The sequence below is a fragment of the Triticum urartu genome, chromosome 5, assembly GCF_003073215.2.
Source record: "Triticum urartu cultivar G1812 chromosome 5, Tu2.1, whole genome shotgun sequence".
NCBI classification, from domain to species: domain Eukaryota; kingdom Viridiplantae; phylum Streptophyta; class Magnoliopsida; order Poales; family Poaceae; genus Triticum; species Triticum urartu.
In genome coordinates, this window is record NC_053026.1 from 600,914,650 (window position 1) to 600,929,565 (window position 14,916).

The following is a 14,916-nucleotide window of genomic DNA, read 5'->3' on the forward strand; positions in this document are numbered from 1 at the left end:
TGAGGTTGCCGAGGTCGGGGAAGAAGTCGTCGTTCGCGAAGTCGTCGCTGCCAGCAGTCGCGCGAGTGCGCTCCCCAAAAACATAGACAACGTGCATAGCTCTGTCCTCGGCTCAGCTCAATCCCGCAACCCGCGACGCAGCGTGGCGAGCGAGGAGGAGGAGCGCGCGTGTAGGTCTCCTCTTCTCATACTCATACAAGTGGTAGAAGCGCTCACCTTATAAAGAGGTGCAACTCTCTCTCAACTTTCGAGGTGAGACTAAACTTTAGTCTCACTCACTCCACTCACAAGTGTGCATGAATGGGCCAAGAGAATTTCAGAATTTTAGTTGGGCTTTGGGCCAAAGGCCTAGTAGCAAAATTCCAACATGGTCGAGGAAGTAGTTGAAGTTGTGGACGTAGACAAACAGTAACGAGTAGTCATGCCGAGACGCTCTTCAAAAACTTTATCCCTCTAGAGGATCACAAAGAGCGGGTTTCGGAGACCTGCTCTCCCAAACAGTCATACACGCGTCGTCGGGAAGGAGGCAGCCGGATGCCGTCCTTGTGGATAGGAGTTCGGGATAAACTTGCTTGATTTCTCACATACCTTAGTCTTGTGTCTTTTCCTTGACTTGGACTTGTTAGGCATACATCTTCAGTTCTCCATCTTCCAAGCCCCGTGCATGCACCCATTTTCTCATAATTATTATTGGGTATGTCATAAATTAGAAGGAAAGTATGCTTTGTCGTGCTATTTTATTTTTATCAGTGTGCATGGGTTTTCTTTTCTCGTTACATTTGTTAATAATGTCAGCTTCCACTTAATAGACCAATGAACGAAAATACAATCCATGATACACCGATAACTTATTATCTAAGGAAAATGCAGTTCTGTTGTCACAAATCAAAATTTATTTCATACATAACAGAAGAGGTAACATAATAACTTGAAGGAAATAAAAATTTGCCATGCACTTCTTTTTTGAAAGGGGGGGGGGGGTGGGCTCTTCATCATCATGAAGCACACAGCTAAATTTATTAAAAGTGATTTGATTATTTCAAAATGCTAAAATACAAAGTGGAAAGACCAACCGGTCGGAAAAGAAGATTATCTTAACCACATAATCTAATAATGACACGCCAACCAAACAGATTGAATACGCGTGAGCAGCCATCGCCAGACGGTTGCACCCAAAGGCCATGTGCTCCGGAGCGTCCCTACGCTGAAGTGATGACCACACACACACACACACACACACACACACACATATATATATATATGTCGCCCGGATGATAACCTACAAAAAAGTTTACAAAAGATGGCCCGTTAAAAGCACAATCATTTTGGCAGTTTCAAATTGCTCAAAGTAAGGCACAAACCCCTACATATATATGACCCTAAACTTTGGATTGATACCAACTACCAAGTTACCAAAAAAATTTGGGATACTTATTGGGGCCGGGGTGACAAGTTGTAGTGTGCCAGATCAAAGCAACAAAAAGGGTAGGAAATGAAAAGATGTATAATTGTTTTCTCTTGATCACAAAACAACATTTTTTGCATGCAACCGTCGAACTGCTTTAAGATCCGCAAACTTGTTTGGTCTTAAGGCCTTTGATTACTATAGTGCGGGGTCCATCCATGCATGCTTTTGGTGGCTTTTGCCAGAATTACATGCCCCATCCACCCCACCTCACATGCCTTTTCATTTCATCTTCAAATTTGAATCTACTTTATCTTTTGAATCAAATGTCCAAGTTAAGTTTCGTTTGCATATTTGTGTTCGTTGCGACGAGAACTTTCAAACAAGACCGGCCTTGAATATATTTTGACAACTTCTAAAAAAATCCAAGGTTTAAATATTCAGATAGTAGTTATATTAAAAAAATTACCAAGTTTTTGCTTTTAGAGTTCTAGGTTTTTGATTTGGGGCCTAGGGTTTAGGGCTGGGGGCTTACAATTTAGTTTTAGAAACTTAGGGTTTATGGTTTGTGTTTAAGTTTTAGTTTTGAAACTTGGTGAATTTATCATTCGTTCTTATCATGTTTGGGTAGTTGAAACTTGGTGAAGTTTCAAGCACTTGTCCAAACTTGTTCAAGAGTGGTCTTGTTCCAAATCCCTTGTCACAACTAACACGAATGTGCAAAAGAAATACAAATTGGATTTTGGATCCAAAAATACAATAAAATTAAAATTTCTAGTCAAGAGAAAAGGCATGGGAGGTGAGGTGGGTGAACCGTTCTATCTCTGCCAAAACATGTCTCGTGCAGGAATTCACGGGGGATTAAGCTTCAAACACATGCAAAGGTCTAAACACATGCATGTGACCAGTCCACTTTACCGATCACGGCGCAATCATGTGGCCCGGAATCCATGTGTCCTAGCCTTTGCGTGCCACGAATCGTCGTCCACCGAGAAGGAACCGTTCATCGCTGCACTGGACTAGTACAAACGTCAACCTTATGTATTTCGGTGCAGAGCCGGAGTTTATCCTTACGTGGGAAAAGTTGGAAAAAAATAATTATTCCGACTCACACCGAGTGTGGCAACTATACATACATGCTTGAGCACCGAGAAGGTTCCGTTCACCGCTGCGCACTGAAGAGCACAAATATTTCGCACAAATAAACTGATTTTTATTTGGTTAAGCAGAGACGCATATATAAACTAATGCCCGTGTTTATTTATTTAATTTAAAGCTACATCAACTATATTATCTCTCAAAGGAAAGAGAACGCTAAGCGTGGCTCTGCTCATCTCACCGGAGCCTTTTTATTTTATATTTTGGGCGCAACATCGATCTCGTCAGTGTCTGAGGGAGCTGGAGCGATCAGTGCTTTTTGCACGGCGGCGGGCAGGGCGTGGGCGTGCCCTGCCCGTCGAAGACGGGGCGTCCATCTCCACACCGGAACGTCTTCACGGGCCTCATCTGCACCCCCTGGCAGTTGGCGCAGCCGTGGCGGCACCTGGGGCCGACGTCGTCATAGAACTGGTACCCCGACCAGGAGTCGCACTTGTCGCAGCACTTGGGGAAGTTATCTGCACGCATGCACGCAATCAAATCTCAATCCGTCGCCTTACAAGACGTCGTCATCTTGCATGCTAACTGGATTCACATCAGCTAATTATCACATGTATGTACCTCCTCCGTAAATTAATATAAAAGCATTTAAATCATTAAAGTAGTTATCATGCAAGATGAACACTCTTATATTAATTTACAGAGGGAGTACAGTATAAGCTAAGATCTTAGCGCCATCGATGACAAAGATGCAATCAGACGTTGTTGCGGCCGGGACAGAACTGGAACGTACGTACCGTTAGCGGCGGCCTGTGAGAGGATTCCCATGACCATGACGGCGTGGAGGATTAGGATCGCCACCAGCGTGCTGCTCTTCATCCTTGGTTGGTCCTAAACTTGCTCTTCCCACTCCTGTCGATCTGCTCGTGGGATGATGGTTCTGTGCTGTGCTTGTGTCTGGCCAAAGCTACAAGCAACTCTCTCTATATATAGCTTGCCAATTTTCTGCGTCATCTGTATACCAAAATTGTTCCGCGCGAGACAGATACGTAAATTGGGACGGACAGTAAGCATCAGCAGCGAACGTACCGTCGACGGCCTGTGAGTGTGAGAGGATTCCCATGACCATGACGGCGTGGAGGATTAGGATCGCCACCAGCGTGCTGCTCTTCATCCTTGGTTGGTCCTAAACTTGCTCTTCCCACTCCTGTCGATCTGCTCGTGGGATGATGGTTTTGTACTGTGCTTGTGTCTGGCCAAAGCTACAAACAACTCTCTCTATATATAGCTTGCCAATTTTCTGCGTCATCTGTATACCAAAATTGTTCCGCGCGAGACAGATACGTAAATTGGGACGGACGGTAAGCATCAGCAGCGAACGTACCGTCGACGGCCTGTGAGTGTGAGAGGATTCCCATGACCATGACGGCGTGGAGGATTAGGATCGCCACCAGCGTGCTGCTCTTCATCCTTGGTTGGTCCTAAACTTGCTCTTCCCACTCCTGTCGATCTGCTCGTGAGATGATGGTTTTGTGCTGTGCTTGTGTCTGGCCAAAGCTACAAGCAACTCTCTCTATATATAGCTTGCCAATTTTCTGCGTCATCTGTATACCAAAATTGTTCCGCGCGAGACAGATACGTAAATTGGGACGGACGGTAAGCATCAACAGCGAACGTACCGTCGACGGCCTGTGAGTGTGAGAGGATTCCCATGACCATGACGGCGTGGAGGATTAGGATCGCCACCAGTGTGCTGCTCTTCATCCTTGGTTGGTCCTAAACTTGGTCTTCCCACTCCTGTCGATCTGCTCGTGGGATGATGGTTTTGTGCTGTGCTTGTGTCTGGCCAAAGCTACAAGCAACTCTCTCTATATATAGCTTGCCAATTTTCTGCGTCATCTGTATACCAAAATTGTTCCGCGCGAGACAGATACGTAAATTGGGACGGACGGTAAGCACCAGCAGCGAACGTACCGTCGACGGCCTGTGAGTGTGAGAGGATTCCCATGACCATGACGGCGTGGAGGAGTAGGATCGCCACCAGCGTGCTGCTCTTCATCCTTGGTTGGTCCTAAACTTGCTCTTCCCACTCCTGTCGATCTGCTCGTGGGATGATGGTTTTGTGCTGTGCTTGTGTCTGGCCAAAGCTACAAGCAACTCTCTATATATAGCTTGCCAATTTTCTGCGTCATCTGTATACCAAAATTGTTTCGCGCGAGACAGATACGTAAATTGGGACGGACGGTAAGCATCAGCAGCGAACGCACCGTCGACGGCCTGTGAGTGTGAGAGGATTCCCATGACCATGACGGCATGGAGGATTAGGATCGCCACCAGCGTGCTGCTCTTCATCCTTGGTTGGTCCTAAACTTGCTCTTCCCACTCCTGTCGATCTGCTCGTGGGATGATGGTTTTGTGCTGTGCTTGTGTCTGGCCAAAGCTACAAGCAACTCTCTCTATATATGGCTTGCCAATTTTCTGCGTCATCTATCAATGGTGGATAGGTGTTTGGGATAAACTTGTTTGACTCCCGGCTTAGCTTGGACCTGTTAGGCATCAGGACACTACAAGACCACAGAGATGGACTCCCAGACAGCTGCTTCCGGTGAATTACCTCGACAGTCCACAGAGATGGGCTACCAGTGAATTATCACGAGTCCACAGAGATGGACTACCAGTGTTCAGTGTGTTATCACGACAGTCCATAGAGATGACTCCCGGTGAATTATCACGACAACCCACAGAGATGGACTCCCAGACGGCTGCTTCCAGTGACAGATCAGAACACAGAACAAGAGTACAACGAAAAACAATGATGGATAACGAGCGAACTCAACTCATACCCCATCATGGCCAACGCCTTGGCGTCAAGCCCGCCTTTACTGTACACAATTCATGACTAATCCTCCACTTGCCACATACATAAACCAGACTCTTTTGCACGGCACTGCTACATACATACATACATCCATGAGGACCAACAAAGGAAACCAGCAGCAGGCACCTCAACATCATCCGTCATCGCACCATCCACCACACCTCCCATGATCTCTTTTATCTTTTGAACCAAAAGTCCAAATTAAGTTCCATTTGCATATTTGTGTTTGTTGTGACGCGAACTTTCTAATAAGACCAATCTTGAGTATATTATAACAAGTTCTAAAAAAAAAATCCGAGGTTTACATATTCAAACTTGCGAGTGATAATATTAAGTTTTTTTTTACCGAGTTTCATTGCTTTTATGGTTCTAGGTTTTAAGTTTTAGTTTTAGAAACTAGGTTGTGTTTGGCAGCTCAGTTTTTTTTGATGTATTTTGATAATACTATGGTTTTATCACAAACCATAGTTTTCAAAACTTTGAGGTGTTTGGCTTCAACAAATACCATAGTTTTATAAACTGTGGTATCTCCAATACCATGGTTTTTTTGTGGTATTTAACAAATCTTGACCACTTTTTGCTAGATTGAAGAAGAAAAAAATATGGTTTTTAGAAACTGAATATTCGTTGCCTAGGCAATTGAATACTTAAGTTTTAGATTACTGCAGTTTTGAGAAAACTATATTGCCAAATTAGGCCTTAGGGTTTAAATTTTGTGTTTTAGTTGAAGTTTTGAAACGTGGTGAATGAGAGGGAATTTATCATTCGTTCTTATCAAGTTTCAGTAGTTGAAACTTGATGAAGTTTCAAAAACTTGTCCAAACATGTTGAAGAGTGGCCTTCTCCCAGATCCCTCGTCACAACTAACACGAATGTGCAAACAAAATACAAGTTGGATTTCTTATCCAAAAGATACATTGGCTTATAATTGTGAAGTTAAGAGAAAAAGCATGAGGTGTGGTGGGTGAACCGTGATGTCTCTGCCAAAACCTGTATCGTGCAGGAATTCGCACGGGATTAAGCTGTAAGCACACAAGCAATCCACTTTACGGATCACGACGCAATCATGTGGCCCAAAATCCGCGTATCCTAGCTTTTTTTTTTAATGATCCGTCGACCACCGAGAAGGATCCGTCCATCGCTACACTGGACTACCAATGTCCGTTGTGTATCTTTGATGCAAAGCCGGAGTTTATCCTTATGTTGGAAAACATAATTATGCCGACTCGCACCGAGTGTGACAACTGTACATATATGCTTGCCCACCCAGGAGGATCCGTTCACCGTTGTATTGGACAGTACAAATATATCGCACAAATAAACTGATTTTCATTTGATTGAGCAGAGATCATATATAAACTTTTTTTTTGAATCACTGTAATTTATTAAACAGTCTCAACTAATTCCGAGCCTACCAGCGGGGCACGGAACCAGGTTTTACAAAGCTCATTTATTTATTTATTTATTATGGAGCAACATCAACTATATACTGTATCTCTCAAAGTAGAGAGAACGCCGACAGTTGCTGCTGGGCGTGTACAACCACAACGGCTCAAAAAAAACCACAACGGCTCTGCACGTCTCATCGGAGCCTTTATTTTATTTTATACTCCCTCCGTTCCTAAATACTTGTCTTTCTAGGCATTTCAACAAGTAACTGCATATGAAACAAAATGAGTGAATCTACATTTTAAAATATGTCTACATACATTCGTATATAGTAGTCATTTGAAATGTCTAGAAAGACAAATATTTAGGAATGAAGGGAGTATTTTCCGGCCCGACATCGATCTCACCGTGTGATGAGGTGGAGCGATCAGTTGTTTTTGCACGGCGGCGGGCAGGGAATGTACGGGAAGGCGGAGCGTCCATCTCCACACCGGAACGTCTTCACGGGGCGCGTCTGCACCACGCGACAATTGACGCAGCCGTCGCGGCACCTGGGGCCCACGTCGTCGCAGAATTGGGCCCCCGACCAGGAGTTGCAGTGGTCGCAGCACTTGGGGAAATCGTCTGCACGGTCCATGGAATGGAATCAGACGTTGCAGCGCGCGGCACAGATAATTAATTTGAACGACGACGATAAGCATGAGCAACGTAGTACGTACCGTCCGCGTCCGCGGCCTGTGAGTGTGCGAGGATCCCCATGACCACGACGGTCTGGAGAAGTAGGATCGCCACCAGCGTGCCACTCTTCATCGTTGGTTGGTTGGTCCTAAACTTGTCGAGCGAAGCTCTTTTCTTCCCAGTCGTGTCGATCTGCTCGTGGAATGATGGTTTTGTGCTGTGGTTGTGTCTGCCCAAAGCTACAAGCAACTGTCTCCATATATAGCATGCCAATTTTCGGCGTCATCTATCAATTGTTATCTAATAGTGTTTGGGATATAAACGTGTTTGACTCCCGGCTTATTCTTGTAGTGTCCTTTCCCTGGCTTGGACCTGTTAGGCATACATCTCCAATCCTCCGTCTTCCATGTCCAGTGCATGCACCTATTTTCTCCATCTTCCGATTCTCATATCGAATTCAAGTTTTCAATAGGAAAAAAAAAGATAATCAAAGTTAACATGGCGCCCGTGGTCATTATCCTTACCAGGTTCCAGCACAATTCATCTAGAAGAAGGCTGCAGCACAACCTGCGCAGAACAGGACACTACAAGACCACAGAGATGGACTCCCAGGGAGCTGCTTCCGATGAATTATCATGACAGTCCACAGAGATGGAGCTGCTTCCAGTGAATTATCACGACAGTCCACAGAGATGGACTCCCAGAGACAGATCACAATACGGAACAAGGTACAACGACAAACAATCTATACTACTATTAAACAATCGAACTATTTCTTTCTTAACGCCATACCACAATTATATCCAGATTGATTAGCACCGCTAGATTAAATCCACTGAATAAAATCTAATGGTTATGATTAACTTAATCCCGAGTCATGTGTGTTGTTAGCAATTTAGAATGACTGACCGTACTCCACCCGCATAAGAATATTTCACATGTCGTTTCCCTTTAATCCCACTAATCACGCTATTCCATCTGTTAATTCCCCCCTACCAAAAATCTCTTCCAATCCCATAGAAGGCATGCACGCCCGCCGCACGGAGTCATCACCAACCTCCTCCACTCCTCTCGCTCCCCACGCCCACGGGATGCCGCCTAGATCAGAGGAATTGGAGGCCGTCGCTCCGCCATGTTCCGTTCAGGAGCCGAAACAACAGGCACCAATGGCCGCTCCGCAGCCGGCGGCCAACACAAGTGAGTTACACATCCGGCGAGCCGCCGACTCTATCTTTCCCACCGTGCCGCGTCAAGAACACCCCTGTAGTGGCTCTCGGTTTGGTCACGTCTGCGCCATTGGGTTTCTCTCTCAGTCTGTTGTTCATACGACTCTAATAATTTGCTTCTATACTACTATTAAACAATCGAACTATTTCTTTCTTAACGCCACACCACAATTATATCCAGGTTGATTAGCACCGCTAGATTAAATCCACTGAATAAAATCTAATGGTTATGATTAACTTAATCCCGAGTCATGTGTGTTGTTAGCAATTTAGAATGACTGACCATACTCCACCCGCATAAGAATATTCCACATGTCGTTTCCCTTTAATCCCACTAATCACGCTATTCCATCTGTTAATTTCCCCCCTACCAAAAATCTCTTCCAATCCCATAGGAGGCATGCACGCCCGCCGCACGGAGTCATCACCAACCTCCTCCACTCCTCTCGCTCCCCACGCCCACGGGGTGCCGCCTAGATCAGAGGAATTGGAGGCCGTCGCTCCGCCATGTTCCGTTCAGGAGCCGAAACAACAGGCACCAATGGCCGCTCCGCAGCCGGCGGCCAACACAAGTGAGTTACACATCCGGCGAGCCGCCGACTCTATCTTTCCCACCGTGCCGCGTCAAGAACACCCCTATAGTGGCTCTCGGTTTGGTCACGCCTGCGCCATTGGGTTTCTCTCTCAGTCTGTTGTTCATACGACTCTAATAATTTGCTTCTGTACTACTATTAAACAATCAAACTATTTCTTTCTTAACGCCACACCACAATTATATCCAGGTTGATTAGCACCGCTAGATTAAATCCACTGAATAAAATCTAATGGTTATGATTAACTTAATCCCGAGTCATGTGTGTAGTTAGCAATTTAGAATGACTGACCGTACTCCACCCGCATAAGAATATCCCACATGTCGTTTCCCTCTAATCCCACTAATCACGCTATTCCATCTGTTAATTTCCCCCTACCAAAAATCTCTTCCAATCCCATAGGAGGCATGCACGCCCGCCGCACGGAGTCATCACCAACCTCCTCCACTCCTCTCGCTCCCCACGCCCACGGGATGCCGCCTAGATCAGAGGAATTGGAGGCCGTCGCTCCGCCATGTTCCGTTCAGGAGCCGAAACAACAGGCACCAATGGCCGCTCCGCAGCCGGCGGCCAACACAAGTGAGTTACACATCCGGCGAGCCGCCGACTCTATCTTTCCCACCGTGCCGCGTCAAGAACACCCCTGTAGTGGCTCTCGATTTGGTCACGCCTGCACCATTGGGTTTCTCTCTCAGTCTGTTGTTCATATGACTCTAATAATTTGGTGAGATCGGATTTTATCTACGTATCCAACCAGGGCAGACTGACGAGAGCGAGTTTCTTGCCGGATTCGTCCGTCAAACAAGCAACTCCTTGATCTTTACTCATGTTTCTCTTGGTGATGTTCAGGTGTCGCTCTACCCGCAGGGAAGCTCAAGGCCATCGCCACCGACGTCGGCCGCCCCGGTGCAGGAGGAAACATGCACGTGCTCGGGCCTCGGGGAAATTGGCAGCGTCGTCCACGCCCAGGTCTTCGACAGGTAAGAAAATCAACACAAGGATCGAAGGCCCATCCTGTTTTACTTTCTTCCCCTCTTTGTCCACTCTTCGTGCTGAACTGGATCCCGTCTTGTTTGCTCCAACAACAAGGTCCAGCTACCGACAGGGATCAATCGTCCAATCATCAAGAGGTTTGGTGCTCAACTCTTGAAGAAGGCCTAGACCGATCCATCCAAGGCACAGATACCATCCCGTTTCTTCTTGCATGCCTTCTAAAGCAATTTCTTGATGATGGATTCTAAATTGCTCTGGTGGTTTTCAGAACGACGTAGCTGTTCCTCCAGCAGCGCGGGCAGCCCTGCAGCCAGTAAACAAGAAGGTCCCTGTCAAGGCCGCCGCCTCTTGCTGTTACTCGCAGGGGATGGTGAGAAAGATAGAGTCGACGGCTAGGTGGATGTGTAACCCACCTGTGTTACTCGCTGGCCACTCCTGGAGCGTAGGTCGCCATAGCCATCTGTGGCTTCGACGCTCGGCTGCTGCCCCACGGACGTATTCGCCACACCCCTCAGCCGACGCTACTGCCCTCCACTATGTGGCTATCCTTCAGGCATGATTCTGACGCCCTATCAAAACTGGCACCACGCTGCCCAGGCTGATTTTTGCTTTTTACATGCAGGGAAATTAATTATATGCATGTTCTGTTCGGTTGCCTGATGCCCAGTACTGGTGTCTGCGGGGATAGTACAGCCTAGCCTCTTCAGTAGGTGCAATGGCAGTAAAGCTTATGAGCTCATTGTTAGCATGTACGTGAGCAGTTGACATGCTGGTGTGAAGCAGGTATGTGCCTTGCTTATAAATAAAGCCTTGCATGATTTGCTTTTAATTGATGGACTGAGGTGGAGGTGAGAGATGTATAACAACCATCTTGATCCAAATGACAGGGCTAACCTGCTTACCTATAATTTTACCACATCATAAGACTTAGAAATCTATACAATAGGAATGACTAGCTGTTTTGTGGTCTACATGTCTGCATGTAGTGTTCAGGTATGATTCTTGCATACTGTCGACAAGGGCACGATTTATTTTCTGAACTTTTTTTTTTCATTATGTTGAGCTCAGTTTCAACTTCTACCGAGTAGTTGGTAAGCAAGCCTGATGCAGATGTATGGAGGTTATGCATTTCCATTAGCTCTAGAGTTGTCCACTATACCGATAAGGCCTACATATTTTGCTAATGCAGGTTGGAGGGGAACATGAACCCCGGCAATCCAAAATAGAAGATATAAAATAACTGCAGCTCATGCCATGTATTTCTATAACAACAAGGAACAAGTCTGTTTTTTAATATCCTACCACGGCCAAGCAATTTAAGCTTATATGGGTGCTCTCTATTTTTCAGAGGTGCGTGTATTGAGAGCACCCATGATTCAGGCAAAAAGCTAGACAAATTAACAAACTTTGTACAAGTTGTACTTGAAGCCAGTGATAGCTCGTTCAAGGATGCTGATTGTGATTATCCTACTTCAACAACGTGCTTGCCACTCAGGAGTGACAAAGTACAGCATGCTGCTGTTCTTTAAGAAACCCCTTCAACTTATGTATGCAATATGTACTTGTGAAGAACTATGACAGAGCCTTGTTTATTGTATGCATGTCTAATGTATTTTCATACTGAATAGAGTAACGTGCTCTTGCCCCCACGGTCCCGGCACCACGTTTGCAATTGTATTCTTGGTCGCGCGTTGCTCAATCAGGTGAGTCTGTTTTTCTCTCATTTTATTTACATTTTTACACGAATTTGCCGGTGCATTTGGTCCTATCACTGACAACAATTCAAACCTGTCAATCGGGGAAAGATATGCCCATCATCAGTCCTCTACAGTTGAGATGTTGATATGACAAGTTTAATTTGTGTTTAATCTTCACATAACTAATTTTGAATACCATGTATGTCATATAGAAATGTTAAATTCCCTTCATTTTTGGTCACAAATGTCGCACTACAGGTGATGCGAGAAACTCAGGATGGGGGCAAAATGGTCTTGACCACTGGCGAACTCTTCTATCTCACCGACTCCCTTTGTATTCGAGTCCAGCAATTCAACATGTAGGTTGAACCCAGGAGAGAACAAATTATATGCACCTCTTTTAGTATCTTTAAGCAAAGTTTGCATCTCTATCATGTTCACTTGGACAATGACTAAACCTATTATATGTCCTTTCAAGTTCACACAAGAAATTAGATATGTTGCATACTTTACTATCTGACTATGATTTCTTGGTTTGGGATTTCCTTGTCTACTAGCACTTTACATGATATCATCAATAGATAAGTCATGGGGTTTGTATTAAACCTCATGAGACATGGGGATCATCAGACACTACATATATTCTACCCCACCGCCACCCCTCACCAAATTTTTGGAATATGAATTCAGAATGCGTTGATCAAGACAACATACGTACACGCTTAGCACTCCCTCCATTCACAAATACAAGATATTCTAACTTTTGTACGGATTGAATGTATATAGACATGTTTTAGCGTGTTTGTTCACTCATTTTAGTTTGTATAATCTATATTGAAATATACAAACATCTTATATTTTTAAATGAAGAGAATAGTATACAGTAAGCTTCATTTCACCCGAAGAGCTTCCGTAACATGAAAGTTAATTAGTTTCAATATGAAATAAAAATAATACCCACATGAATTTTATAGGTTGCTTTTGATTTAGACGTGCGTTGCATATGCATGCTTACTAGTGATGGATAAGGAGCGAACTCAACTCATACCCCATCATGGCCAACGCCTTAGCGTCAAGCCCGACCATCACTGTACACAATTCATGACTAATCCTCCACTTGCCACATACATAAACCAGACTCTTTTGCATGGTCCAGCTACCACATACATCCATCCATGAGGACCAACAAACGAAACCAGCAGCAGGCATCTCAACATCATCCGTCATCGCTCGGTTTTCAATCCTCAGACTAGCAAAGGTATCACAAAAACGGCAAACAAACAGGCTCTCCAGATCCTCCATGTCCCAGAGCGAGACTCGTTTAAAAATAATATTACCCCTTTATATGTATTGTGAAAGGTCCATACTACACCTTTATACGTATTACAAGGGGATTGTACCGAAGCGAGACTCGTTTAAAAATAATATATACTCCCTCCGTTCACAATGTGATGCATCTTTTGTTTGTCAAAAGTCAAACATGGTTATGTTTGACCAAAGTTATAACATACATTATTGATACCTAAAAAGGTAAATGAATAAAATATAAAAGTATACTTCATGATGAACGCAATGAGTAGGGACAACATTGGTGAAGGATCGTATATTTTAAAAAAGTAATGATTATGCTTCTTATATTCATGGACATTATTATGTTGATATTGTTACTTCATCGTTTCCCAATATTTATACCGTAAAGAGATTACATTATACACATATTAGGTAGCATTCAACATCAAAAATTTTGTTTTTATTGTTTCATGCTATTATATTATCAATCTTGCATGATTTATATGCATTTCTATGTTATTTTATATCATTCTTTGGGACTGACCTATTAACTCAGTGCCTAGTGCCAGTTTCTGTTTCTTGCTTGTTTTTGGCTTTTTAGAAAGTCAGTACCAAACAAAGTTCAAACACAATGGAACTTTACAATGATTTTTTTCTAGACCAGAAGGGATCCTAGAAGGTTCAGGAGGAGGCCAGATGCCTTACCGGATAGCCAAGAGCTCACAGGGCATGCCCCGGGGGTGGGGCACACCCCCTGAGCTTGTGACTCCCACGCAACTCCGTTTGACCTAATTCCACCTTTATAAATTCCCAAATATTCCTAAACCAACAGAGATCCACTCGAAACACTTTTTCTCCCGCCGCAAGCTTCTTGATTTTTGCGATCCCATCTGGAGGCCTTTTCCGGTACTCTGTCGAAGGGGGAATCGATCACGGAGGGCCTCTACATCAACCTTGCTGTCCTTCCGATGATGCGTGAGTAGTTCACCATAGACCTACGGGTCCATAGCTAGTAGCTAGATGGTTTCTTCTCTCTCTCTCTTTGATCCTCAACACAATGTTCTCCTCGATCTTCTTGGAGTTCTATCCGATTTAATCTTGTTTTGCGGTGTGTTTGTTGAGATCCGATGAATTGTGGGTTTATGATCAGATTATTCATTGAAAGTAATTGAGTCTTTTTTAAACTTTATTATGCATATTTTTTATAGCTTTGTATTTCTCTTTGATCTATCTGTTTGGTTTGGCGCAGTGGGAGTGGTGCTTTGTGAGGGTTCAGTCTTGCGATGTCCTCACCTCATGACAGAAGGGGTAGCGAGGCACGTGTTTGTATTGTTGTCATTAAGGATAAAACGATGGGGTTTATTCATATTGTTTGAGTTTATTTTGTCTACATCATGTCATCATACCTCATGCATTACTTTGTTTGTTATGAACTTAATACCTAGATGGGCAAGCATAGAAGCGATCTCGAAGTGGAGGAATAGTAATAGATGCAGAATCGTTTTGGTCTACTTGTCACGGACGTTATGCCTATATACTTGATCATTGCCATGAATAACATGATAACTATGTGCTTTTCTATCAATTTCCCAACAATAATTTGTCTACCCACCGTATGATATTGTTTCGAGAGAGAAACCTCTAGTGAAAACTATGCCCCCCCGGTCTA

At 44.3% G+C, this 14,916-nt stretch overlaps 2 protein-coding genes across 4 annotated transcripts; both read right to left on the bottom strand.

The window, feature by feature from the left end:
* Positions 1–2,493: 2,493 nt before the first annotated feature.
* On the bottom strand, positions 2,494–4,471 carry LOC125511107. 3 transcript variants are annotated; one of them, XM_048676392.1, is made up of 3 exons: positions 4,183–4,471; positions 3,301–4,107; positions 2,494–3,021 (listed from the first exon to the last, which is right to left on the bottom strand). In XM_048676392.1, exons 2-3 carry the CDS (start codon positions 3,380–3,382, stop codon positions 2,813–2,815), a joined length of 291 nt encoding a protein of 96 aa, XP_048532349.1. In that variant the 5' UTR covers positions 3,383–4,107; positions 4,183–4,471; the 3' UTR covers positions 2,494–2,812. The 3 variants fall into 3 exon arrangements, 2 of the variants coding, with proteins under 2 accessions (XP_048532349.1, XP_048532350.1); XR_007284901.1 differs by having other exon boundaries at positions 2,883–3,021; positions 3,297–4,107; XM_048676393.1 differs by lacking the exon at positions 4,183–4,471 and having other exon boundaries at positions 3,301–4,176.
* A 2,644-nt stretch (positions 4,472–7,115) lies between these two features.
* On the bottom strand, positions 7,116–7,659 carry LOC125506242. The gene is made up of 2 exons (XM_048671098.1): positions 7,490–7,659; positions 7,116–7,394 (listed from the first exon to the last, which is right to left on the bottom strand). Exons 1-2 carry the CDS (start codon positions 7,578–7,580, stop codon positions 7,198–7,200), a joined length of 288 nt encoding a protein of 95 aa, XP_048527055.1. The 5' UTR covers positions 7,581–7,659; the 3' UTR covers positions 7,116–7,197.
* Between the last annotated feature and the right edge of the window lie 7,257 nt (positions 7,660–14,916).